Source organism: Macaca thibetana, chromosome 14 (genome assembly GCF_024542745.1).
Source record: "Macaca thibetana thibetana isolate TM-01 chromosome 14, ASM2454274v1, whole genome shotgun sequence".
Classification (NCBI taxonomy): domain Eukaryota; kingdom Metazoa; phylum Chordata; class Mammalia; order Primates; family Cercopithecidae; genus Macaca; species Macaca thibetana.
Genome location: NC_065591.1, coordinates 45,352,320 through 45,377,567, shown reverse-complemented (window position 1 = coordinate 45,377,567; position 25,248 = coordinate 45,352,320). Strand labels below are relative to the sequence as shown.

Here is a 25,248-nt window from a genome sequence, read left to right as displayed (position 1 = left end):
TCTCAAGACTCACCAGTTCAGTGTGAGGCAGGAAAAGTCATCACTGCTTTGTGCTTTGAGGTCATTTGAAGGTTAGTCTTTCAAGAGTACAGAGCTGCAAAGGGAGGCGGCCAGAGTTTGCATCCCACTAAGTGGCTCAAAAGTGAGTCACTATGCCCCAAACCTGTGACCTCGCCATCCTTATGAACCCAGGAGACCATACAGACTCTGTGGATTCCTGGGGAAGCTTGCTGTGTTCTTCATGCCTCTGGTTTTGAAGGAACGTTTGGTGATGTTTTTTTGAGGGCCTGCTACTTGCCAGGCACTATTAGGGGCCTGACGTGCATGATCTCATTTAGTTCTGACAGCCCAGTGAGTCTCTTACAGATGAGGAAACTGAGGCTCACGGACGTTCTTGCCCGTTACCAAGTCCCCTCAGTGGGGTATGATGGAGGGAGCGTTGGTGCCCAGGACTAGCTGACCCCTGGCTACTTCTGTTATTTTCAGCTATCCTGAGGACCCCCATCACTCCACTGAAAAGCCTCAGGTGGCTTGCGGAACCAAATACTGAATTTTATAGAGTGGAGTTCCCCTTATTATTTCATTTGACAAAAGGATTCCTTTATTTTTAAAAAATTAAAATTCCATACTCTCCTTTGTGTTACTTTGAGTACACGCCTACTCTAAGGTCACCTGCCCCTCACCTAACCCGGGTGAGTGGCCATGAAGTGAGCATGTTGCAGTTCAGAGTGAGTAATCCCTTGGCCCAGGTTCTAGTCTGAGAAGAGGTGGAGTCCCTCGAAGGGGTTCTGACAGGGCTGCCGCGCACCAGGAGCTGGGATGCAGGGCTGCCCATGGTAGTATGGATTTGGTGGGAACATAAGGAGACCTGCTGTCTTCAAGGGATGAGGATAACTTCCAGGCAGCCCCTCCCACAGGTACACCCGTGCCAGGAGGAGACATGATATCGCCCTCTAGTGAGCATAAGGTAGCACTGCAAGGGTGTGTATGTGCAGATGCACTTGTGGAACTCCTTGGAGGAGCTTCCTGAATGTGCAGCTGATGCATTCTTCTGTGATGTGCACACGCTCCCAGGAGCCCCCTGCATCCCACAGTCAGAGGGCTCACAGTGGCCCAGGTTTTAGTTTTCAACGTCTCAGCTCCCTGTTGTCCTGCTTCCATTTTTCCTGACCCAGTAGGGATGCCAGATTTCTTCCCCTGCCTTAGGGAAAGTGAATGTCCTCCCCTCTGTGTCTGTCTGTCCAACTGTCTCTGCTGCTACCCTCAGGGCCTGCAGTGGAGCTGAGGAGCTTTATGATGTTTCCATTGCTTGCCATGGTTCTTACCCAGCCATTCATCACCCAGACTTGAACATGTCCAGTGACAAGTGAGGAGGCTTGTAAAAATATTTTCTGTTCTTGCAGATGATGTTAGCGTGTACCTAATGTGCATTTGTCTTATGACTCAGTCCTCAGCCCTGCTTCCCTTTGGAGCTGTCATTGGAAACACTTGCCAAAGTGTCTAAAGTCTACAGGGTAACTCAAAAGACCTCTCTGTGCCTAGGGCAGGTCTGGTTCCTGCAGGGAACAGGAACAGTGCAGGGTGAGTGCGGGGCCATTTATCAGATTATCCAGCCTCCTCTGAAACCCCAGACAGGTCTCCTGTCTCTTGGCCTTGGGTTCTCCATCTATAAATTGACAAGTTTGGACTAGAAGAGTGTTTTTTTCAGGCTGGTTTTTATGAAGCCCCCAATCTACTCAGTTGAGGACCAGAGATGAAGAGCAAATGTTTGAAAACCACAGTGCCAGGTAATCTCTGAGGACAGGTTCAGCTCCAGGAGTTCTAGCCTCTGTGATTCTGCAGCCCTGAGCATGTCCTCATCCAGGCTGTAGGGTGGAGACAGAAGCAGTAGCCGTCATAAAAGCAGTAGCTGTGAGGGTTTGGTTCAGCCTCATGTGAGGTCTGGCTTGGGAAATGCAGCCCAGTTTCCACAGGGAAAGACCTCAGAGGGAGAAACTTCTCAAAACTGCACAAATGGTTCTAGTCTGGAGCAGCCTTCTTCTGCTCCAAATATCCCACTTTTGTGTTCTCTTCTGCCCTGAGACACATGCCCACGTACACACAAATGCATGCCCCTCACACGATTCCTTCCTGCTCACGCAATAATTGCCTTGCAAATGCCAGAGTGAGTTCCTAGGCCTGAGACTCACTCCTGCTAAGGAAGACTTAGCAACAGACTGGGCCAGAACATGGGACGGGAGGAGTGCTGGTGTCTGGGAAGGCAATGAGTCATAGGAGGCCACGTGACTTAAGCAGAGGGGGTGATATCCACAAATGCAGAGAGATGGGCCCGTCTGAGAAGCGGCTGGATGGCCAGCTTCCCTGACAGAAATCATACCTAGAGGTCCCAGTTGGCACAGACGGTCACGGAAGCATGGGCACCGCTAGCGGGGACAATGAGCCAGCAGGCTGGTACACTGATATCTGGCCAACAGCCTGCTCTGCGTCTCCCTGCTCTGGGTCTGGCTGAGTCACGTGGCTCTGACTGATAGAGTTGTTCCAGGTGGTGTCAGTCAGGAGGGGTGGAGAGGAAAAAGGCCTGGCAAAGGAAGTTGAAGTTCTAGGTTCAAATCGGGTCCTGCCCGACAACCTTTCTCAGCGGGCTCTGCTCTTTGGGCCTTGACTGGCCCATCTGGTAAATGAGGGGGTGGGGCTAGGTGGCCCCAGCTCCTTCCCCTTGGAAAGAAGTGGTTTTGTTGGTTCAGAGCTCAGCTTTGCACTGTTGTCAGCACCTTGCTCTCCGTACCCTCTCCACTGCAGAATTCCCGGGAGGGCAGGGGGAGCAGACAGCCAGCCAGCCATGGCCACCCTAGAGACACACTACAGCCGTGGTGGCCCACAGGACTCTTTAGTTTCTGTGCCTCAAGGCCCCCTGCAGAGTCCTCTTTGCAGAACTACAGGCGACACTGCCCTGGCTGTGAGCGTGTCCTGCCACATGGACCAAGTGGGCCAAACTGGTGGGCCGTGGAATTGAACACACTTAGTTTCCAATTCTGGCTTCTCTCCTCCCTGGGCCTGTTTCCTCATCTGTAAATCACGGGCAGTAGTACTTCCTCTTGGAGTTGCCTGGTGGTTAAGCAAGGTATTTATAAAGCATTTCTCACAGTACCTGGCACACAGTCAGCTGCAAGATGTGCTGGTGTTAAAGGAGAAAGATACAAAGCCTATACCTAGCTGTGTAATATGCAGAGCCTCACATTGGGAAGGGGTCCAGTCTAGGTTTCTGTTCTTTAAGGAATGTATGTATTTCTTCAAATTGCTAGTAATGGTCACTAAAATGATTTTACCATTAGATAATTGAGGCTTAACAAAAGGAGCTTGGAGGCATGGTGTTGATCTTACTATAAAATTAAGTGATAATATAGTTTACTGTTTTAAGAGCCAATTAGCTATTATGGAATTTTGAGAAACACATGACAAGGGAGAAGTCCTCATAATTTCACTGCTTATGTGCAGCGTCTTTTAGCAATTTGCTGTTTTGAAAAGGAGCAGTGCTTCTATATAGGGGCTGTGAGAGTCAGACCCATTTCAAGAAATGGGGTTTTATTGAGCCAGGACCAGCCCAGCACAGTGGCTCACACCTATAATCCCAGACCTTTGGAAGACCAAGGCATGAGGATTGTTTGAGCCCAGAAGTTTGAGACCAGTCTGGGCAACAGAGAGAGATCCCATCTCTTTAAAAAAAAAAAAAAAAAAGTTTTAAAAATTAGCCAGACATGGTGGCACGCAAACAGTCTCAGCTACTTGGGAGGCTGAGGCAGGAGGATCACTTGAGCCTGGGAGATTGAGGCCACAGGGAGAGTGATCATGCCACTGTGCTCCAGCCTGAGCAACATTGCACAACCTTGTCTCAATACAAAATAAAAATAAATATTGAGCCAGGGCCACTGTGACCTCTGCCTGCAGTGTTGATGCCCAGCACCCAAGGTATGTAGGTGGTATTCTTTGGGTAGATGCACCTAGTGGAGTACTAGAGCTGGCTCTTAAAAGCTGGTAGCACCTCTTTCCAACTCCACATCCAGTGACATCATGTCAGTGATTTGAAATCGGTCATGGTGGGATTGTACCATGGAAGTCAGCAAATGCTTCAAATCAGGTCATTGTTTTTCCCCCAGAGCCAGTTTTCCAAATTGGATTACCAAGGCTCAGAGTTTAGGGTCACACGGTGAGTCAGTGGCAGAGCTGAAACATGAACCCAGATCGCCCTGACTCCAAAGCCTGTGCTCTAGACCACTGGGTCATGCTACCTTCAGCCTTAGCACCTCGAGCCATCTGCATCTTGGATGACTTCCTGAGGATGGAATTCTAGAAGTGGAATTACTCCATCAGGGAAGGCATGATGCTGGGTTTGGGGAGTTTTTCAGAAAGCTGCAAAACTGGGGCTCCAAGAGAGATCTCGGCCACTTCCAGACTGTTCCTTCTTTGCCTGTTTTCAGCTCTATGGAAGGCGTGCCCCCTGGGAGGATCCTGCTAAGTGGGTGATGGACACATATCCATGGGCAGCCAGCCCGCAACAACATGAGTGGCCTCCCCTGTTGCAGTTACGGCCTGAGGATGTCGGCTTCGATGGCTACTCCATGCCTCGGGAAGGATCGACAAGCAAGCAGGTGCCCCCCAGTGATGCTGAAGGCGATCCGCTGGTGAGTCCTCAGCTGCCAGAACAGTTCAGCATTCGTTGAGCACTGACTGTGTGTTGGGTATGATGCAGGGCCTCTGGAAATACAAAGGTGACTAAACCCAGCCTTGCTTTGGAAGGCTGGACTCAAATGACTGGGCCATTTGGAAAATGACCCCAAGATTAGGGCCATTTTTGCCAATATTTTCTTCCATGATTTGTGTTTATCCCTAAAGACTTTTCCTCTAAAATTTTTTCTGGTTCTAGATAAAAGGTTAAGAATTGATTTTTCCCCTTAAATGTTCTTATACCTACTGTCTCTGTACAACTCTTTGCCCTCTGATTTGGGATGCCACCTCTATTACCTACTATCCTATTACTTTGATCTCTCCTACCAATAACAGAGCAGAGGAAGAGATTGCTGAGGACCAGAAGCCCAAGGCAAATGATCAGGAGAGTAGACAGGGAGAGGTCTGAGGGCAGGAGGGACTCACAGAGGGGAGGGGGCCTGAATATGAGTCCCATGGTCATTGCGATAAGCTCAGTCTTTAACACTGTTTAAGCTTCTTATTTATTTGGCTGTTGCTAAAACAACAAAGGCCCTTTAGGAAGCACCCAGGCTGGAGTGGCTCACGCCTGTAGTCCAAGCACTTTGGGAGGCCGAGGCAGGCAGATCACGAGGTTGGGAGATCAAGACCATCCTGGCTAACACAGTGAAACCCTGTCTGTACTAAAAATACAAAAAAATTAGCCAGGCATGGTGGCGTGCACCTGTAGTCCCAGCTACTTGGGAGGCTGAGGCAGGAGAATGGCGTGAATCTGGGAGGTGAGCTTGCAGTGAGCCGAGATTGTGCCACTGTACTCCAGCCTGGGCGACAGAGCGAGACACTGTCTCAACAACAGCAACAACAACAACAACGAAGCACCGGGCTGGGTGCAGTGACTCATGCCTGTAGTCCCAGTGCTTTTGGTGGCTGAGTTGGGTGGATTGCTTGAGCTCATGAGCTCGAAAACAGCCTGGGCAACGTAACAAAACCTCTTCTCTACAAAAAATACAAAAATTAACTGGGCGTGGTGGCACACGCCTATAGTCCCAGCTACTCAGGAGACTGAGGTGGGAGGAGGGCTTGAGCCCGGGAGGCAGAGTTTGCAGTGAGCCAAGATCGTGCCACTGCACTCCAACCTGGTTGATAGAACCAGACCTTGTCTCAGACAAACAAACAAACAAACAAAAGAAACACCTGGGCCAATCACAGTAGCATTTCTAATTAATTGTAGTACTCTACCAATATAAGACCCATGCAAAGTCATACTGCTAAATTAGACCTAACAAGTCAAAAGCCCATTAAAATACAGAGGAAGCAAATATACCAAAACTTCCCATGGTTAAAGGACGATTATCATGCCTTAAATTTAGGCCCAAGCTTTCTTGGCAGGCATAGCTAAAAGAAAACATAACAGAGAATATTATTTGCATTACCTAAAAGAAAATATAAGACATGTAGCAGGATTAAAAGACAACTGATTTACTGTTCTATTCCTAGCAGCTAATTAAGTCCCTAGATGATAACAATAATAATAATAATAATAATAGGCAATTCAGGTTGTCTGCCATCCTGCTGTTTGGTGGGATGTAGCTGTGGTTCTGTTGAAGATTTTAGTGGGAACTGTATTTTTTAAGGATTTATTATTTGTATTGCCATGTACAACCTAGTTTGCAATATTTATAACAGTAGTCTTACAAAGGAAAGAGGCATACTTTAAACAGCCATTTGCAATGTTAACCATTGCCGAAAGCCAAGGTCACGGAGGTATTTTTGTGGAAGCAAACTCATGAGGTCTTAACTTACATAGAAAATATAATTTAGTATATCTAGAGGAAAGAATGGCCAGCCCATCCCTAAACAATCTTTTCTGAGCCAGTAACATTTGTATCACTGGTTGGACACAGAAGGTGTGTAGGTAAGACTCAGGATTCTTGGAAGAATTCTCCTTCCAACCCCAGGCCCCCAGAAGTGAGCTGTACCAGTCCAGTCACTTCTATTATCAAGTTAGATATTTGATATTTGTCCCAGTTCTCTTTCTGCCCAGGGCCATGTGTCTCTATTATCATAGCTCTCTTATGTGTTAATCCTTCTCACTCACGAGACTGAGACCTTCATGAGAACAGGATTTATTTGTTTTTGTTCCAGAACCATATACTGTGGACATACTGGGAGTGTTTAATGAGTGAATAAGTAATCCCAGTTGCCAAGGATTGTCCATTATACTTCAGCTCTGCCTCTTCCCTGGTTATGGCTGTGCAGATGGACACCAGGTGATGGTGCTTCTGCAGCCTGGCACATCTGGGTAGACTCTGCAAAGCATCCCGAGGGGCAGCTGGATTGTACACCCAGCTGCACCGCATCTTGGCCTTAGCTCAGGCCCCATATTCCTGACTTACTTGCTATATAAAATATACAATACATACACACAATTTACAGTTATAAATAAAAGTAGCCTTTATTCCCTCTCCCCACTCCCAAACAAGTGACCCGTAAAACGTAAACAAGGGCAGATTCAAGAACGCTGTCGCTAAACTCTTTTCTTTAAGTTACATGGTGATGACAACAGATGACATTTATTAAGCACTTACTATATGCCAGGCCATCCCCTCTTCTAAGGGTTTAATACACATTATATCATTTTATTGCCTACTTCAACCCTATGAGAAGTGTTGCCATTCTCCCCATTCCATAGATGACGAACTGGTGGCTCAGATACCTTAGGTAACTTGCCCAGAGAATCCTGAACCACAAGCGAGGGCTCTTTGCACTCGGATGCTTTGCTTGTAACTGGCACTTCCCCTCACCTCCCTGCCAAGGCTTCCACAGGAGCTGGAGCACAGTTGGCTCCAGTCTGACCTGGCCAGAGCAAGGAAAAGAGACGGGTTTGATGCCTGTCGAAGCGGGAGGGGGTCCGTGTCCTTCAGATGTTGGTGACGCTGACGCCAAGTTCCAGGAGCCGGGACGCTCAGCCACACCTTCATCCAGGCCGAGGGCTATGCCTGAAAGGTGTGCCCCTCCTAAATAAAAAATAAATATAATATGTATAGAGAGCATCATTTTGTTTTTCAGTGCTCTACATATATTAACTCAATCCACTCCATAACGTTATAGGGCAGGTACTATTATTATTCACATTTGACCAGTAAAGAAACAAGTATGAAGAGGTTAAGTAACGTGTTCAAAGTCATGCAGCTAGTAATTGGTGAAGTTGGGATTTGAACCCTGGAAGCCTGGCCCAAAGTCCATGTTCTTGTCCACTGCCTCCACTGTGGACTGTTATCCCAGGTGAGTCTGAAGGAGGTGGCATGACCTTCTAGGGGTCCAGGGTGGGCAGCCAACTAGACAGAAAGCAGCTCATGCTTCCCCACTCTTCCCCTAGATGAACATGCTGATGAGGCTGCAGGAGGCAGCCAACTACTCCAGCCCCCAGAGCTATGACAGCGACTCCAACAGTAACAGCCATCACGATGACATCTTGGACTCCTCTTTGGAGTCCACTCTGTGACAGGGGCCCGGAGCCCAGCGCCCTCCTCTTCTCCTCGCCCCGTTCCACCTGCATCCCCAACATCATCCTGAAGTTGACTTCCTGAGCCAGCCCCCAGCCGCAGCCCTGAAGCTGCGGGAACACCGAGACCCCTCATCCTTCAGCCTCGACCTGGGTGCAGGCATCCTGGGCCAGCTGCCTGCGGACCGCTTCCTTCCACAGCGAGAACTGCACTACCTTCGGTTGTACTTTAATTATTGTTTTGCCTTGTTGCTGTGACCTCCCTAAGACACTGAAGATACTTCTCGGGAAAGGATCATCGCCGTTGAAATGAAAAGAGAGACAAAAAAAAAAAAAAAAAAAGTAGAACCCACATGAAGCTCTGAAACCAAACAGCATCCTGACATAAGCTTCCCAGAGACAGAAGAGACTGGAGCAAAGTTGGAAACACAGAGAAGCACGGCTTCCCCTCAGCACCGACCCTCCAGACTGGGTTTCAGAGCCACACCACCCACCCTCCCACACAGTCGGCCACAGGGAGAACTGGTGCTAACCAGGGTGCTTGCTTTGGTCACGTTCAACGCACTACAGAGCTACGACACAGGGAAACCTTAGGAGAAAATAAACCATGCTTTCATGTTTTTTAAATGGTGCTTTCCTTACTCGAGAGGTATTTTGCCTGTTCCAATCCAACCACCCCATTCAGGTCCATCAGCCTCTGATTAATCCGTGAGAGAGTGAAGGAGTGAGAGTGTGAGCGAGTGGATGTGGCTGTCAGTGCAGAATGGCATGCGTCTGTTTCCTTCTGATATATGAATGAATCAGGTGGTGTTTTTTTTTTTGTTTTTTTTGTTTTTTCCTGCAAACACTGTGTATAGTGAGACTTGTTCTACTTTGGAGAACAGATTACCTTTTGAAAATGAGGTTGAGTTTCTTCCTTTCTGATGCATTGATTTTTGAAGATTTTTTCCCCCTTCCCCTCTTGGTCAGAATCAATCCTTTGGTGAAAGTAAGAACCGCAGGAGTTGAGTTTCGGTTTGGTCCTGCTCAGTTTTGGTTTTTAGTTGTCCATCCTCACAGTCCTACACACTCGCCTCCTCCTGCTAGGGCTGGGGTCATCTGTGTCCTTTAAAATGGATGAGGACCCAGTCCTCGACATGTGGGTGAGCCATGGACCTTGCCTTCCCTTCTCATCCTTGAGGGTTTAGAACACACACCAACACCTCCAGCGCCCCCGCCCCAGCTTCCAGTGGAGTGATGAGGTCACCCCGCAAAAGACTTGCACTTTCCTCAGAACCAACATGATGCAGCTCAACAAGGGTGAGTGTCACCCCCTCCCAGAAGCCCCGTCTGGACGAGCCTTGCCTGACCTCTTCGGTGCTGACCTTCCCAAAGTGATGCCTTACTGGTTTTGTACTAACTGTGTTCATTTTACATAAGTGTCGTGCCTGCCCGGGGTTTGTTTTTTTGTCATTGTTTCCCCCATTGAAACAAACAGGGCTAAAGAGTCATCTGTTCATTAGGAGAACTCAAGTTGCTGTGACTTTTCTCATCCGAAAGACTCATTCGTGTGGATGCATGACCATGGGAAAAAGAAAAAAAAAAAAGATCCATTTTTTAGGTTCTTATCAGTCTCCAGCTGACAACCCAACTGGACAGGGATCTGTCTGGTACAGGAGAAGGCAAAAGCTTCTACAATCTACATGACCTTGCTGATACTTGCTCTAATAGAAACCCAGTCTGCTGTGTCTTCAACATACTGGTATTTTCGTTACAAAGTATGATACATTTTTGAGTTGTTTGTTTCTGTTTTATAAAGAGAATCTTTATTGGACACCAGTGAAGGTGTTTCTGTTTTAATGATCAGGGTTTTTATTCCATCTTTTGCATTTCTGTTTCTGAAGATTTGTCTCTTGGCATCTTTTTTTAGTTTCTTACCGTAAGAGTTTGACCCGAAACTGCTCACTTCGTATTGGATGACACCATGTTCTTCCTCTTTAAAAAGAAAAGGGGAATGTGTCCCACTAGTGAAAGGAAAACTTTTCAACACTGTCCCTGCTTTAATCTCAGCAAACTCAGACTATTCTGCTTAGCCTTCATTAGTCATCTGGGAATGAGTGTGTCTTGTTCTGTTTTTGTTTTTAATAAAACTTTCAAACCATATATTTAGCCTGTGACCAGGGGGGCCAAACCTTAAGATTTCTGGTAAACCTGAAGGGTGGCCCTCCTTAGACAATTTATCTCCCAGCAATGACCCTACACTCGCGTACTGTGAATTTGGGAGGAGGTAAAGTTGACTTCTCCTTGTGGGCAGTTTTCCAATCACCTTGTGAGTAGACACCTGCCAATATTGTTTAAAACCTTTTTTTAATATGACATCCTCCCTTGTCATTCTCTTCTCCCCTCTCCCACAGACTTCCCTCCCACTGGGTCCAGGTTCAGAACCAAGACTTCTGTACCTGGTGCTGCCTGATTGGTGAACATTGACTTCAAGTAGCATAGCCCTTGTGTGACTCACAACTCAGTGTCCTTCCTAAAGTTTCGGGAAGCAGGGTTGTCTAATATGCACATTTCTTACTTTGGTCATATTTTTACTTTAGTGCCACTCACCTTTGACAAAGTGACTTTGTACTCATTTAGGGCTCTATTGGAAATGCTTCCATTTTGCCTTTTCTACAGTTAGGGCAATTTTGAAATGTATAAATTCTATGCAACATTTATGTTGAGTTACCAATGGAAGCCAAAAGTTCTCTTCCCAAACTGCCAAGAATGATACAGGCCATAAGTGAAATGGGAATACCTTTTAAGTTTCATTAGGGGTGGGGTGGGAGTGGGACAGGAACAAGACTTGCCTAGATCTTTGTTGTATCTTGGGGACTTTTACTTTGTTGTTTGATGCTTAAACTTCAAAATTCTCTGTATTCAAATTTGATTGTGGCGAATCTACTTCAAAAAGGAAAAATAATCCAACTTTGTGGATATTAAATGGAAGGTTTGCTGTTTTGATCTAGTTGTTTCCAGTGGAGCAGTTTATGAAATATGTTCTATAAGATGTACATTTTTTCATTGTAACATAGAAATTGTAAATAATTGATTAAAGTGCTGCATTTTGATGAATTTTTTCTAGCCATTTTTAAAGAGAAAACTAGGAATTGAGTATTTTGTGTACGGTATGTTTCCATCCTCCCTCCCCTTCCTCCTCCTCTCCTCTCTCTCTCCTCACCTATTTAATTTTCATTTGTCATGAGGTTTTTGGATTTGCCAATGATCTGCTGGACATCATGCCCCATGTCATAGAGAAGAAAGCTGATGATTGTACCAGTCTTAAATTATTCATGATTCAATAAAATTGATGCTTATTTATTCAGATTAGTGGTTTGGCTTGTCTGTGCTAGAGCAAGTCCTCATAAGAGTTTAATTTCATGCGAAGAGCAAGTCAGTCTTATCTGGATGCAGCAAATGCAGGGAAAACCCAAAACCTTTGCAAACCCGTCTTGGCTAATATGCCATCCATATCCCGACTCTTCTCAGTTTCTCAGGTCTTTTTGCCACTCCTGTGGAACTTGTTAGAACTGTAGAATTTCAGATCCTCTCAGACTTTATGAATCATCAGGGATCTGGTGGATCCTCAATTTCTAACAAACTCCTAGGCAATACCAGTGCTCTAGTGCCTGGACCACACATTGAGTGGCAAGCAACATCAGTGTCCAGCCAGCCCCCTAAGTCGACCCCTTGGCATGAAAAGGATTTTTTTTAATGTATTGAGTGCCTACTAATTTCCAAATGCTTTCCCAAATACTCAATATAATGCAAAATGATGCCAGAGAGGTATTCTTACTCCCATTTTACAAGTAAAAAAAACGGAAAATGATGTGCCAAGGAACCTATAGCCAAGAAGTGAGTTGAAGTTTCAGCCCCATCTTCTGACAGTCCTGCCTTGCCGGGCTGCCTTCTAATCTTGGGGGCCTCCTGCCACATCGCAGCTCACATCCATAACAGACATAGGGAGTGGGAGATGACCTTACATCTCAGCATTCACTTTAAATAGCAACAACAAAAAAGGCGCGGTTTGGAGTCCTGTGGGTTCGCAGTGAAATTGATCCCACATGGTTGGCTCAACTGCTCATGACATGAAGTGTCTCACTCTTAACATACAACAGTGGCCCAACCAGGGAGGAGGTAAAGAATCCAGATATTTAGCATAGGCAGTTTTAATCCCTGTCAAAAAAATAATACAGGAGGGGTAGTACAATGGTTTGACAACTAGATGTCCTGAATTCCAAAATTCCACGTCAAACATTCTATCCCATTGCTCCATGATATATTCTGAGGTTACCTAGGAAGTATGACCAGCATACATAAAGGGCATGGTGGACAGATGGCTTTTTAAAGAGAAGGGAAGAGCCAGGTGTGGTGGCGCACGCCTGTATTCCCAACACTGGGAGGCCAAGGCAGGTGGATTACCTGAGCCCAGGAGTTTGAGACCAGCCTGGGCAACATGGCGAAACCCCGTCTCTACAAAAAATACTAAAAATTAGCCGGCATGGTGGCACGTACCTGTAGTCCCAGCTACTCAGGAGGCCGAGGCACGAGAATCGCTTGAACCAAGGAGGCAGAGGTTGCAGTGAGCCAAGAATCACATCACTGTACTCCAGCCTGGGCAACAGAGCGAGACTCTGTCAAAAAAAAAGGCGGGGGGAAAGACAGGAACTGCATTTACGTACTCACTGGGTACCAGATATACAGAAAATTTCACTCTATCACATATAATTACAGCAACTCTAAGAGGTAGGTGTAATTACCTCTATTTTACAGGTAAGAATACTGAGGCTGAGTAATGTTAAATTAATACATAGTAGAAATGGAATTCTTGGTATATCTGATTCAAAACCCATGCCTTTTCTGCTACGCTAAGCTACACTCAGCTTAGGTTGGGCTTTGATGGAGGATTACACATCCCTTCTGCATTAGCTCTTTATTGCTTGTGTAACAAATTAACCCCAAATTTGGCAGCTTACAGCAGAACATTTTCTAACAGCTTCTGTGGATCAGGGGTTCAGGTATGTCTTGTTGAGTACTGTGCCTCAGGGTTTCCCACAGAGCTGTAGTCAACGTGTCTGAAATAAAATTTGCAAGGAAAAAAAATATTTAAAAGCAAGAACTACATAAAGCATCATATTTAACGGTAAGATGTTCAATGTTTTTCCTTGCAGATTAAGAAACAGATAAAGATGTTTCTTACCACCACTGAATATCGTGGTAGAGATCCTAGTCAATACAGAGAAACAAGAAAAATAAGTTATGAGGATTGGAAAAGGAAGAAATTCAACAGTCTTTATTCACAGGTAACACTTTGTACTTAGATTATGCAACAGAATTCACTGGTAAGTTATTAGAAATAATAAGATAACTAAGTTTTCAAAGTCAGTACACAAAAATCAGTTGAACATCTATATGCAGCCAGAAGTTTTAAATTTTTAAGAATGCCAATCTAGGCCGGGCGCAGTGGCTCAGGCCTGTAATCCCAGCACTTTGGGAGGCCAAGGTGGGTGGATCATGAGGTCAGGAGATCGAGACCATCCTGGCTAACACGGTGAAACCCCGTGTCTACTAAAAAATAGAAAAAATTAGCCAGGTGTGGTGGCGGGCACCTGTAGTCCCAGCTACTTGGGAGGCTGAGGCCGGAGAATGGCGTGAACCTGGGAAGCAGAGCTTGCAGTGAGCTGAGATCTCACCACTGCACTCAGCCTGGGTGACAGAGCAAGACTCCATCTCAAAAAAAAAAAACCAATTTAAGAGTGAAAATATCAAATACCTCAGAATAAATGCAATATAAAGTGTTCAAGACTTCTATAAAGAAATCTATTAACCATTGTTGAGAGAAATTAAACCCCAAATAAAAGTAGGAAAATATTACGCTTATGCGTTAGAATACATGTTGTGAACACATCAATCCCTGCAAGATGGACTATAGATCTGATGCAATCTCATTTAAAAGCTCAACAGCATTTTTATCGAATTGACAAAATGATTCTAAAACTTACATGGAAATGCAACAGGTGAAGCACAGCCAATGAAGAAGAACAAGAAGAGACAAATTTTTCTACCAAAAATCAAGACTTATTATAAAGGTCGTTAAGACCTTATGGTATTGGTATAAGAATTGACAAATAGTTAAAAAGAACAGGATAGACATCCCTGAAGTAAACCCAACACACACTTGCTTTGCTATATGGAATCATGAATAATGTCTCAGAAGCAAAGAAAATGTGACAAAGAACACATGACAATGGGATCCACTGGTTTTTACTCCAAAGCTGAAGGTTGGACTGACCTCTTAAAGGTCAGGAAAGACATTTTGTGTTAGAGCACTGTCATCTAGGAAACAGTATAAATTTTCAACTGTCAGCCATTATTTGTTGTTTGTTGGTTTTTGTTTTTGAGATTGGGTCTTACTCTGTCACCCAGGCTTGAGTGCAGCGGCGTGATTATAGCTCACTGCAGCCTCCACCTCCTGGGCTCAATCGATCCTCCTGCCCTAGCCTCCTGAGTAGCTGGGACCACACTAAACCCAGCTTTTTTTTTTTTTTTTTTTTTTTTTTGAGATGGAGTCTCACTCTGTCGCCCAGGCTGGAGTGCAGTGATGCAATCTTGGCTCACTGCAACCTCCACCTCCCAGGTTCAAGTGATTCTTTTGGCTCAACCTCCCAAGTAGCTGGGATTACAGGTGCATGCCACCACACCCAGCTAATTTTTTTGCATTTGTAGTAGAGATGGGGTTTTGCTATGTTGGCCAGGTTGGTCTGGAACTACTGTCCTCAAGTGATCCACCTGCCTCGGCCTCCCAAATTGCTGGGATGACAGGCGTGAGCCACCATGACTGGTCCCAGCTAATTTTTAAAAAATATTTGTGTAGAGATGGGGTCTCACTATGTTGCCCTGGCTGGTGTCAAACTCCTGGCCTCAAGTGATCCTCCAGCCTCAGCCTCCCAAAGTGCTGAGGTTACAGATGTGAGCCACTGTGCCTGTGGTAATTTATTGTTGAATGCCCAATAGCTGGAATACATGTGTCTGGCGTATAACAGATGGGTTGTAGCAGACATCAATAATTCCTTAATTTGGTCTGGGCCCAGTGGCTCACACCTGTAATCCCAGCACTTTAGGAGGCCGAGATCACGAGGTCAGCAGTTCAAGACCAGCCTGGCCAACATGATGAAACCCTGTCTCTACTAAAAATACAAAAATTAGCCAGGCATGGTAGCAGTCTTCTGTAATCCCAGCTACTCAGGAGGCTGAGGCAGGAGAATCGCTTGAACCCGGGAGGTGGAGGTTGCAGTGAGCCGAGACCGCACCATTGTACTCCAGCCTGGGTAACAGAGTGAGACTGTCTCCAAAAAAAAAAAAACCCTTAATTTGTACTCCTTCAGCCTGACTTCACCCGAATTTCCAGTGGACAACTCCCCAGTGGACAACTCCTGACACGCTCACAGTGGCCCATCTCAAGCACCTGTGTCTCTCAGCTTCTCTACCTGGGACCTTTCTCCAGTGCCGCAGAAGCTTGTCCAGCCCCCGGCCAGAGCAGCCCACAAGAGCTAGGGACTTAGTGGCCCAGGGGCAGCCTATGCCCAGCTTTCTTACCCTTCTGTGGGACAAGTGGGAGGCATGGGAGGCACCTTCCACCAGGTGCATTAGAGGATCTCCAATGGGACTGAAACCCATGTTGCCCACAGTCTTAATGAAGGAAACTCGATGGGAATTTCTCCCTTCCTTCTCACGTTTTGCCTACTCCCTCCCTCAGAGCTGGAATGATGATGAGTTGAGTCAGGCACCGAGGACACAGCCCTGGGAGTCCTTTTTAAATTTTGCACCCACTGGCCTCACTTGCCTCAGGAGAGCCTAGTCTTGGGCCCTACCCTCAGCCGTGCTTCCTGGCACCACAGCACAAATGATCTGCACTCAACTCCTTTCTCAGGATCTGCTAAGACAACTCGGCAATTCCTCTTAGTTATTGTTATGGGTTAAGCTGCGTCCCCCAAAAGGCCAGGTTGAAGTCCTAAACCCCAGCACAGAATGTGGCCTTATTTAGGGACAGAGTGGTTGCAGGTGTAATTAATTAAGATGGGGTTTCACTAGAGTAGGGTAGGCCTTTCATCTAATCTGACTAGTTTCCTCATAAGAAGACAATGTGAAGATCCAAGAGACAAATGCCATGGGAAAACGGAGGCACAGAAAGGAGTCAGGTAGAAGCAAGGATTCTACCCGAGTCTCAGAGGGAACATAGCCCTGCTGACACCCTGACTTCAGACCTCCGTCATCCAAAACCTCGAGAGAATAAGCTTCCATTGTTTGAAGTCACCTTGGGGGTGGTACTTAGTTATGGTAGCCCTAGGAAACTAGCACAGTCATTTATCCAACAGAAAAGCAGACATATATGGGCCAAGAAACATAGACACAAATGTTCACAGCAGCACTATTCATAATTACAAAAACTGGGAAGAACCCACATGTCTACTGACAGTAGAAGGACAAATGAAATAATGATCCGTCACTATCACCCCACAGTGAAAATGTGTGTGGATGAATGTTGAGTAAATGTTGAGTGAAAACCGCCAGACACAAACTGATGCCAAATGTATGATTCCATGCCTATGAAGTTCACAATAGCCTTCAGGAGTGAGTGCAGGCTCAGGTCATAGAAATACAAAGGAAAGCAAGAAGGGAGGGGCAGCAGTTGGGAGGGGTGGAAAGGTGCTTTGGGGTGCTGGCACCGTGTCCTCCTTCTTGACTTGGGTGGTGCTATGGTATGAGTGTTTGTATCCCTCCAAAATTCATACAGTGAAACCTAAATCCCAATGTGTTAATATAAGGAAATGGGCCCTTACGGGGTGATGGGGTCATGAGGAATCCGCTGTCATGAATGAGATTAGTGCCCTTAAAAAAGAAGCCACACTGGCTAACACGGTGAAACCCCGTCTCTACTAAAAAAATACAAAAAACTAGCCGGGCGACGTGGTGGGCGCCTGTAGTCCCAGCTACTCGGGAGGCTGAGGCAGGAGAATGGCGTAAACCCGGGAGGCGGAGCTTGCAGTGAGCTGAGATCTGGCCACTGCACTCCAGCCTGGGCAGCAGAGCGAGACTCCATCTCAAAAAAAAAAAAAAAAAAAAGAAGCCACAGAGCTAGATAGTCCCTTCCACTGTGTGAGGACACAGAGCACAGAAGCCATCTATGAACCAGACAGCAATCCCTCACCAGACGCCAGGTCTGCTGGTGCCTTGATTATGGGATTCCCGGCCTCCGGATCTGGAAGAAAAAATTTTCTGTTGTTTAAAAGCCACCCAGTTTATGGTAGTTCTGTTATGGCATCCTTAACAGACCAAGACAGGTGGTGGTGACACAAGCGTTTGCTTTGTTGTAGACCTTTGAGCTACATGTGTTTTGTGCACCAGAAGGTTTTTAGAAAGTAAACACGACCCCAGGCTGTCCACCTGGCCACCGAACCCAGTGAAAGCTGCAGTGCAGCTGAGACAGCTGCCCCTGAGCCCTGGCTTTGGCCTCCGCCCCATCACTAACTCACTGCTTGAATTCTCAGCAGTAGTTCAGTTCCTGAATCCATAAATCGAGGACACTGTCTGTGTCCACCTTGATACTAACCGATGTGTGAGCTTCGACAAGTTAATGCCACCCCCCATGCCTGAGTTTCCTCTTAAGTACCCACTCTGTCATGCAGGATTGAGGAAGGTGATGCATCACGTGTGCCAGACTCCATGAAACACTGACTCCATCTTCTTCATCCTCCCAGCTCTGACTGCTTGCCGGCGCAGTCTCTGCAGGAGTCAGAGGATGGAGCTGCAGAGCCTCTGAGGGCAGAATTAGGCCCAATAGGGGAGGATGCAGAGAGGCACATCAGGACCCCATACAAAGGAAAACGTCCTAAGGGCCACAGGAATAGGCTGCTTTAATGGGATACTGAGCGCCCCATCACCACTGGAGTACACACAGAGGCTGGAGAACGACCTGACCGAAGCAGCAGACGAATCCTCGCCCTGGGTGACACGTGAGTCCAGGTGTCTTGGGAGCTTTGTTCACCTGGAAGGATTGCCTTGGGCAGAGGAGATCGTGGAAAGGGTGTTGAGGTATGGAGACCTGAGTTACTTAGGCTACCCTAGCTGCTACTCTCAGAGAAGTCCTATCCACTCTCAGGGACATAGTCTTCCTCTCTAATGAGGGCTTGGACTAGTTCAATGGTTCCTTAATGTGGCTCATCACCAGTGACACAGAACCTCCCCTATTGCTGCTGGATCAGAATATCCTGGGGTGGGGAATCAGGAATACGGTCTTCCCCCAACTCATATTCCAGGGCCGCAATTAGGGGCAGCGCTTTCCACCTCACAGTGGCCACAAGAGGGCAGCAAAGCCCAAGCAATGCCATCCTCAGGCAGGCTCTGCCTTTCTTGGTGGACCTGCAAAACAGTAAATTCATCTCTCTCTCAGGTAGAGTATTTTTAAAAGGATTGGACCCCGGTGTGGTTGGTAGCTCACACCTATAATCCCAGCACTTTAGGAGGCCAAGGCCAGTGGATCACCTGAGGTCAGAAGTTTGAGACCGGCCTGGCCATCACGGCAAAACCCCATCTCTACTAAAAATACAAAAATTAGCCAGGTATGGTGGTGGTGCCTATAATCCCAGCTACTGGGGAGGCTGAGGCAAGAGAATCACTTGAAGCCAGGAGGCAGAGATTGCAGTGAGCCAAGATTGGCCACTCCACTCCAGCCTAGGCGACAGAGCGAGACTCTGTCTCAAAATAAAATCAAAAGGACTCTCAGAAGGTTGAGCATACTATGTTTCCCTCTACCTCATGCTTGGAGAATGAAGCTACATTCTCTATAAAGGGGATAGGAAAAGGAATTGATGTGTGTCAGGCATCTTCTTAAGCCAAGCAGCCTGCCTTCATGAACCATGTGATCTGCATAACTATTGCGTGAGGTTGGTATCAATATCCTTTCTCTCCTGATTGGTCAAGGGACTTGGGCAAGGTCTTGCTAATGAGAGACAGAGTAAGGACTTGAACCCAGGCCCTGCCAGAAAGTATGGAGTCTTGCTCCTACACCAGCCTGCACCCCTACCAGCCACCGCTGACTATGCATTCACATCCATGACCTCACTGGCATTCCGCCTTGGCCCTGCAGGTGAGGCCCGGAAGGTATTATTACACTTAGGAAAGGAAACTGTCTCAGAATGGACCTTGAGCTAATGATGCTGCCAGAATAAGAATCCAGGTGCTCTAACTTCCCTTCCCAGGCAACTAGGGGAGCAGTTAGGCCCACAGGCTCTGGAGTCAAATCAAGGCTCCACTGTTTCCAAGCTGCAACCCTGGGCAAATGGTGCAGCTCTCTCTGAGCTCAGCTTGCTCATCTGTAAAAGAGAAATGACAATACTGACCTGCAGTTGACGCTATAAGTGTTCTTCTCAGTGTAGGGTTGGAAAGGTATGGTACCTTTCTTCACCCACCATAAGACTGACGAATGACACTCGTACAACAAAAGACAAATTAACAAGATAAAAGCATAACAAATTTACTTAAAGTGTTATGTGACACAGGAGCTTTCAGAATAAAGACCTAAAGACTCAAGAGAAAACTGTCTATTTTTAGCCTTAGACCCCATGAAGAATGCACAGCCATGTAGAAATATGATTGGACGATTGGACAGAGAGGGTATGATCTAATGCTAATAGGCTGAGTGGGGAAACCCAGCAAGGCCTGGCTGTTCAGATTCTTCTCGGCCTCTCCGTGTGGCGTTCCTTCCTCCCTGGTTTGGGGCAAGGTCCCTTCTGGAATAAGAGTCTTATTATCTGCTATCAAACAAGGTAGGTCAGAGAATTTCTTTATGGATAGCTCTTACATAGAAAGGCAGGGGAAAGTGAAAGTCATACTTCTAGGTTTTATGGCTGGCTTTGGGGAAAAGGAATTCTAGTTTTTATGGCCTGACTTGGAGGAGAAAGGTTAGCAGAAGAAAAAGGAAAAAGAAAAAAGGAAAAAGGACAGAAAGAGACTTTGTTTATGAAACCCTTTCAGTGTCATTCAGTTCAAAGCACTCAGCATGCCAAGACACCACACTTCGGGATATCGTTTTCTGAACCCTGACATTAGCCATCCAGTCTTCCTAAGTGAACTGCAATCGTTTTCACAGCTGTTTTTAAAAGGTCACTGTGTTTGTTTTATGCTGCAATAACAGAATACCTGAGACTGGGTAATTTATAATGAACAGATATTTATTTCTTGTGGAGGGTGAGAAGTCTATGGTCAAGGCGCCTGAATTCTGGGCAAGGACCTTCTTGCCGTGTCATCCCATGGCCGAAGGCAGAAAGGTAAGAAAGAGAAAAAGGGGGTGAGGCGACTCAACTCATCCTTTTACAAGGGACCCACTTTTGCAAAAACTAACCCACAACCCACCCCTTCAATAACAGCATTAAGCCACCTGTGAGGGCAGAGCCACCATGACCTAATCACCTCTCCAAGGTCCCACCTCCCAACGCTGTTGCCTTGGGGATTGCATTTCCAACACACAGACTTTGAGGGACATAGTCAAGCCATACCTGTTGCCCAGATCTTGCCAGGCTGGAATTTATTTCTGGCCTCCTGTCTAGTAAGGACCAAGGTAGTTACCTGTGATGGGATTGCTGCTAGGGGACCTGGGTTTCAGTGTAGACATTTCCATGAACTTGCTGCATTACCTGTGGGGACTCACTCCCCATCTGTGGGCTCAGGACAGTCAGGTGTGAAGCAAAGGCAACGTGTCAGTGAGCCCTCCCTCACTGCTGACCCGTCCCCTCACTTCCTTCACTTTTCTTTGCTCTGTATCCCAAGTGAGCGCTGGACCTGCCTCAGGCACCACTGCGATGGAGAAACTTTGGGTTCAGTTACACCTTCTGAGCCTCTTGGCTCTGGTCACTTTTTCAGTGGAACACTTCTTCTTCGTTTTATTTTTTTAAGAGAAAGGGGCTAGGCATAGTGGCTGACACCTGTAATCCCAGCACTTGGGGAGGCCAAAGCGGGTGGATCACCCAAGGTCAGGAGTTCCAGACCAGCCTGGCCAACACAATGAAACCCTGTCTCTACTAAAAATACAAAAAAAAAAAAAAACAAATTAGCCAGACATGTTGGCAGCTACCTGTAATCCCAGCTACTTGGGAGACTGAGGCAGGAGAATCATTTGAACCTGGGAGGTGGAGCATGCAGTAAGCTGAGATCGTGCCACTGCACTCCAGCCTGGGTGACAAAGTGAGACTCCGTCTCAGAAAGAAAAGAAAAAGAGAAAGGGTCTCACTCTCTGTCACCCAGGCTTCAGTGCAATGGCCCAATCTCGGCTCACTGCAGCCTCAAAGTCCTAGGCTCAAGCCATCCTCCCACCTCAGCCTCCCAAGGTGCTGGGATTACAGGCATGAACCTCTGGGCAAAGCTTTGTGATTCTTAATACTTTTGGAATAAGGAGCCCTGCATTTTCATCTGCATCGGGCCCTGCAGATTATTACGCAGTAGGTCCTGGTGTGGATTCGTGTGCCTGGGTTGTGTGCCCATTCGTTGAGCTAGGGTACGGGGATCATCAGCTACACCCAGACCACACAGACCCAGAAGCGTGGGACAGGGATGCTAAAGAAAAACTGAAGAGCGTTACCAGAAGCAGGAATGGTTGTGGCGTCGGCAAAATTGAACACCATGTGCGTACAGACACCGATGTGGGAAAGTTCTGAGTATTTGAGGGAAAACCCAAAATCACGCCGTCGGAGCTCTTCCTGGCCTGGAACAGCACCGCGGCATGTGTGGCTCCGTGGAGGGCGTGGCGCACCGTGCAGCCTTACTCGCAGCGTGGAGAGGTCCAGTTCCCAAATGGCAGCGTCAGGCAAGCTGCCTCCAATCCCCCTCCCTCGGACAACCAGAAAGAAACAAACACCCAGCGCCCAGATCCACACCAGCAGCAACCCAGAGCTCGAGTCTGAGGATGAGACGGTTCCAGGGCCACAGAAAAGAGGAAAACCTCCGGGCAGATGGTGGGGGAAGGAGACCTCCAGGTTCAGGCCGCCTCCGCCCACCCACATTCGGCCTGGCACCGATCCTGCGGAGTCTCTCCCCAACGCACGGTTTCTACACTGGAACGACTGAAGCTGAGGGGGTGCGCCAACTCCCCCACCTTCGCGGGTCCCCTGGCAGGAGACCTGTCCTTGCCTTACCGCCGGGGTGTGGCTGTGACTGAAGGAAGCGGCATCCCTGAGCAGAGTCGGAGACAGAGAGGCGGGGACACTCCCAGCCCGGAAACTCTGCCCTGCAACTCGGCCAAAGGAGACGCCGCATCGGAGCGACTGTTCCGCAGCACCATGCTGTAGGAGGTACATTCCTCTGATGCCCTGGGCGCAAACCCCTAGCCAGCCTTCCCACACTGCCAGGATAACCCTTTTGAGACTTCCCCTATTTGGGACAGGCCGCACTCCCACCTTTTACTGGAGACGAAGCGAACCTGGGTTTAGGGCGCCACCTAGAGCCGAAAAAAGGAAGCGACCTGGCCGCGAAGCTTCTCTAGGCAAGGATGTCCCGTAGAAACCCGAACAAGCCAGACAGAGAAAACTGGAGTAAATAACTAATCCTTCATTGTAAAGACACAGACGCACAGACGTACACCCACAAAAAACACCAGCAAGCAGGAGACTATGACCTACGCAAAAGGAGAAAGCAAAAATCCAGTGACTGGCCCTAACGACATGGCGATTGGTGAACTCCCTGACCAAGAATTCAACATAGCGGTTTTAAGGAAACTCAGCGATTTCCGAGATAGCACACAAAAGCAATTCAGAAACTTATCAAAGTTAACAAAATATTCACGTAATTTTAAAAACCAAACACATCTTGAAACTGAGACGTTCATTTGCTGAATCGCTGAAATTCATTTGCTGAAGAACTCTACAGACGCTCAACAGCAGAGGGAACCAAGCAGAGGAAAGAATCAGTGAGCTTGAAGACTGGCTATTAGAAAATATAGCCAGAGGGAAAAAAAGAAGAAAATAACTGAAAGAAATAAAGACCACCAACAAGATCTACAAAAGTAACTCAAAAGACCAAATCTAAGATCTACAAAAGTAACTCAAAAGACCAAATCTAAGATCTACAAAAGTAACTCAAAAGACCAAATCTAAGAATTGTTGATGTTCAAGAGGGAGCTGAGGCCGAGCTTTTGGCTCATTCCTGTAATCCCAGCACTTTGGGAGGCATAGGTGGGAGGATTGCTTGTGGCCAGGAGTTTGAGACCAGCCTGGACAACATAGCGAGACCTCATCTCTACTAAAAATTAAAAAAGTATTAGCTGGGCACACTGATGTGCACCTGTAGTCCCAGCTACTCAAGAGGCTGAGACTGGAAGACCGCTTGAGCCTGAGAGATGAAGGCTGCAGTGAGCCGTGATTGTGCCACTGCATTCCAGCATGGGTGACAGAGTGAGACCCTGTCTCAAAAAAACAAAACCAAAACAGTAGGAACTGAGCAAGAGCAAGGGGCAGAAAGCTTATTCAAAGAACTAATAATATAGTAATACCCAACCTGTCGCGGCACTCCTTTCCTGTGCCAGGCACGGTGCTAAGCAACTAATATGTACTATCTCATTTAATCCTCTCAGCGACTCTACGGCAAGAGTATTATTAATGGTGCTTCATGAAAGGAAAAACTCAAGGAAATATCTCTTCTTCCTATAGCGTGAGAGCCAGCTAAGGAGTGCAAGCCACCCCCCAAGCATGGGGTGAGAAGTGTCCTCTCTGTTCTCCCAGCAGTCCTGTGCTTCCCTGTTACAGAGTACCCACCACTCTGCTGTGATGGCCGTGACCCTGCATCTCTTCCATGTGAAATGAGAGCTGGAGGCATGGCTCACTGCATGATACAGTTCTAGTCCCTAGAACAGAACTAGGCTCCTATGAGGAAATGCAATAAGAACAGCGAACAAAGAAAGAGAGAGGTAGAAGGAAGCTCAGAAGTTTAAAGGACTCAGTCTGGCAGAAAAAGAAAGAGGAGATGAGGAGGGAGTGAGATGAAGGGAAGCTGAATGCAAGGAAGTTCAGAGGGGAAACTCTACAGAATGTACATGGAAAATAAAGTTAATCAGCAGGGATGAAAAGATATCTTAAACGTCAATACCAACAGGAAAAAGACCTAACTGTATATCAAATTGAACTTTAAATAATTTAGTGGAATATAATTTTAATGGAATACAATCTTGTGCTTTGCTTTGTAAATGTGTCGATGGTCGTGGTATTGATGTAGTAATTCCAGCACTATTTTGTGACTAAGGAAGGTTATAGCAAATATATTGTTTGGGGGAATAATAATTCTCATTCACTAAGAGAGAAGGGAGGAAATATATGGAATGGGAACAAACGAAGAACACCACACTGCTGTATTCAATTAAAGATTACCAGTAAGACCTTCCCTCTTGCTCCACATAGATAGATAGAGAGATGATAGCTATAAATCTGTTCTCTGAAAGAGCATAGAAGCAACGATATTATAGTACAAATGATCGCAGCCACCACACCATGATTTCTAAATGTCATTCTCTAATTTTAAAAACCTGAACTTCTTGGAGAAGTGACTGATTCCAGGTATTTGACAGAAAAATTACAAGGCAAGCCTGAACATCTTGTATCACAAAACATGGAGGTGTGAAAACAGACAAACAAACAAAAACAGTGGAGAACACGGGATCCAGCTTAAAGGGGCTTCCCCGGCCAGATCCGAGAGACCTGAGCATCAAGGAGAACAATGGCGGCTATGTATCATAAGATAATTGAATAAAACAAAAATCCACAAGTCACTGTGACAAGTAAAGGCTAAAGGTGCTTCCATGCCAAACCATACTGCTCAGCCACAGGCCACTTTCTTTTGCCAGGCAGGCATAAAGAGGACCATTTGAAAAGAGTTGGCGAGATGAAGGAAAGGCAAGGTACAGGCCTGCATAATATTACAGAGATTTCATTATGAGAGAGGAGGTGTTGCCAAATGAGAATATATTTATCTTCCTTATTATG

At 46.7% G+C, this 25,248-nt stretch overlaps 1 protein-coding gene across 8 annotated transcripts in view; it reads left to right on the top strand.

Annotated features, from left to right (window-relative positions):
• NAV2 (neuron navigator 2) overlaps positions 1–11,552 on the top strand; it is a 766,628-nt gene extending 755,076 nt beyond the window's left edge. For all 8 annotated transcript variants that reach the window (XM_050755340.1, XM_050755338.1, XM_050755335.1 and 5 more), the window contains 2 exons: positions 4,476–4,679; positions 8,081–11,552. In XM_050755340.1, the coding sequence (XP_050611297.1) occupies positions 4,476–4,679; positions 8,081–8,206 (330 nt within the window). In that variant the 3' untranslated portion in view covers positions 8,207–11,552. The remainder of the gene's footprint in view (positions 1–4,475; positions 4,680–8,080) is intronic.
• The last annotated feature ends 13,696 nt before the right edge of the window (positions 11,553–25,248 follow it).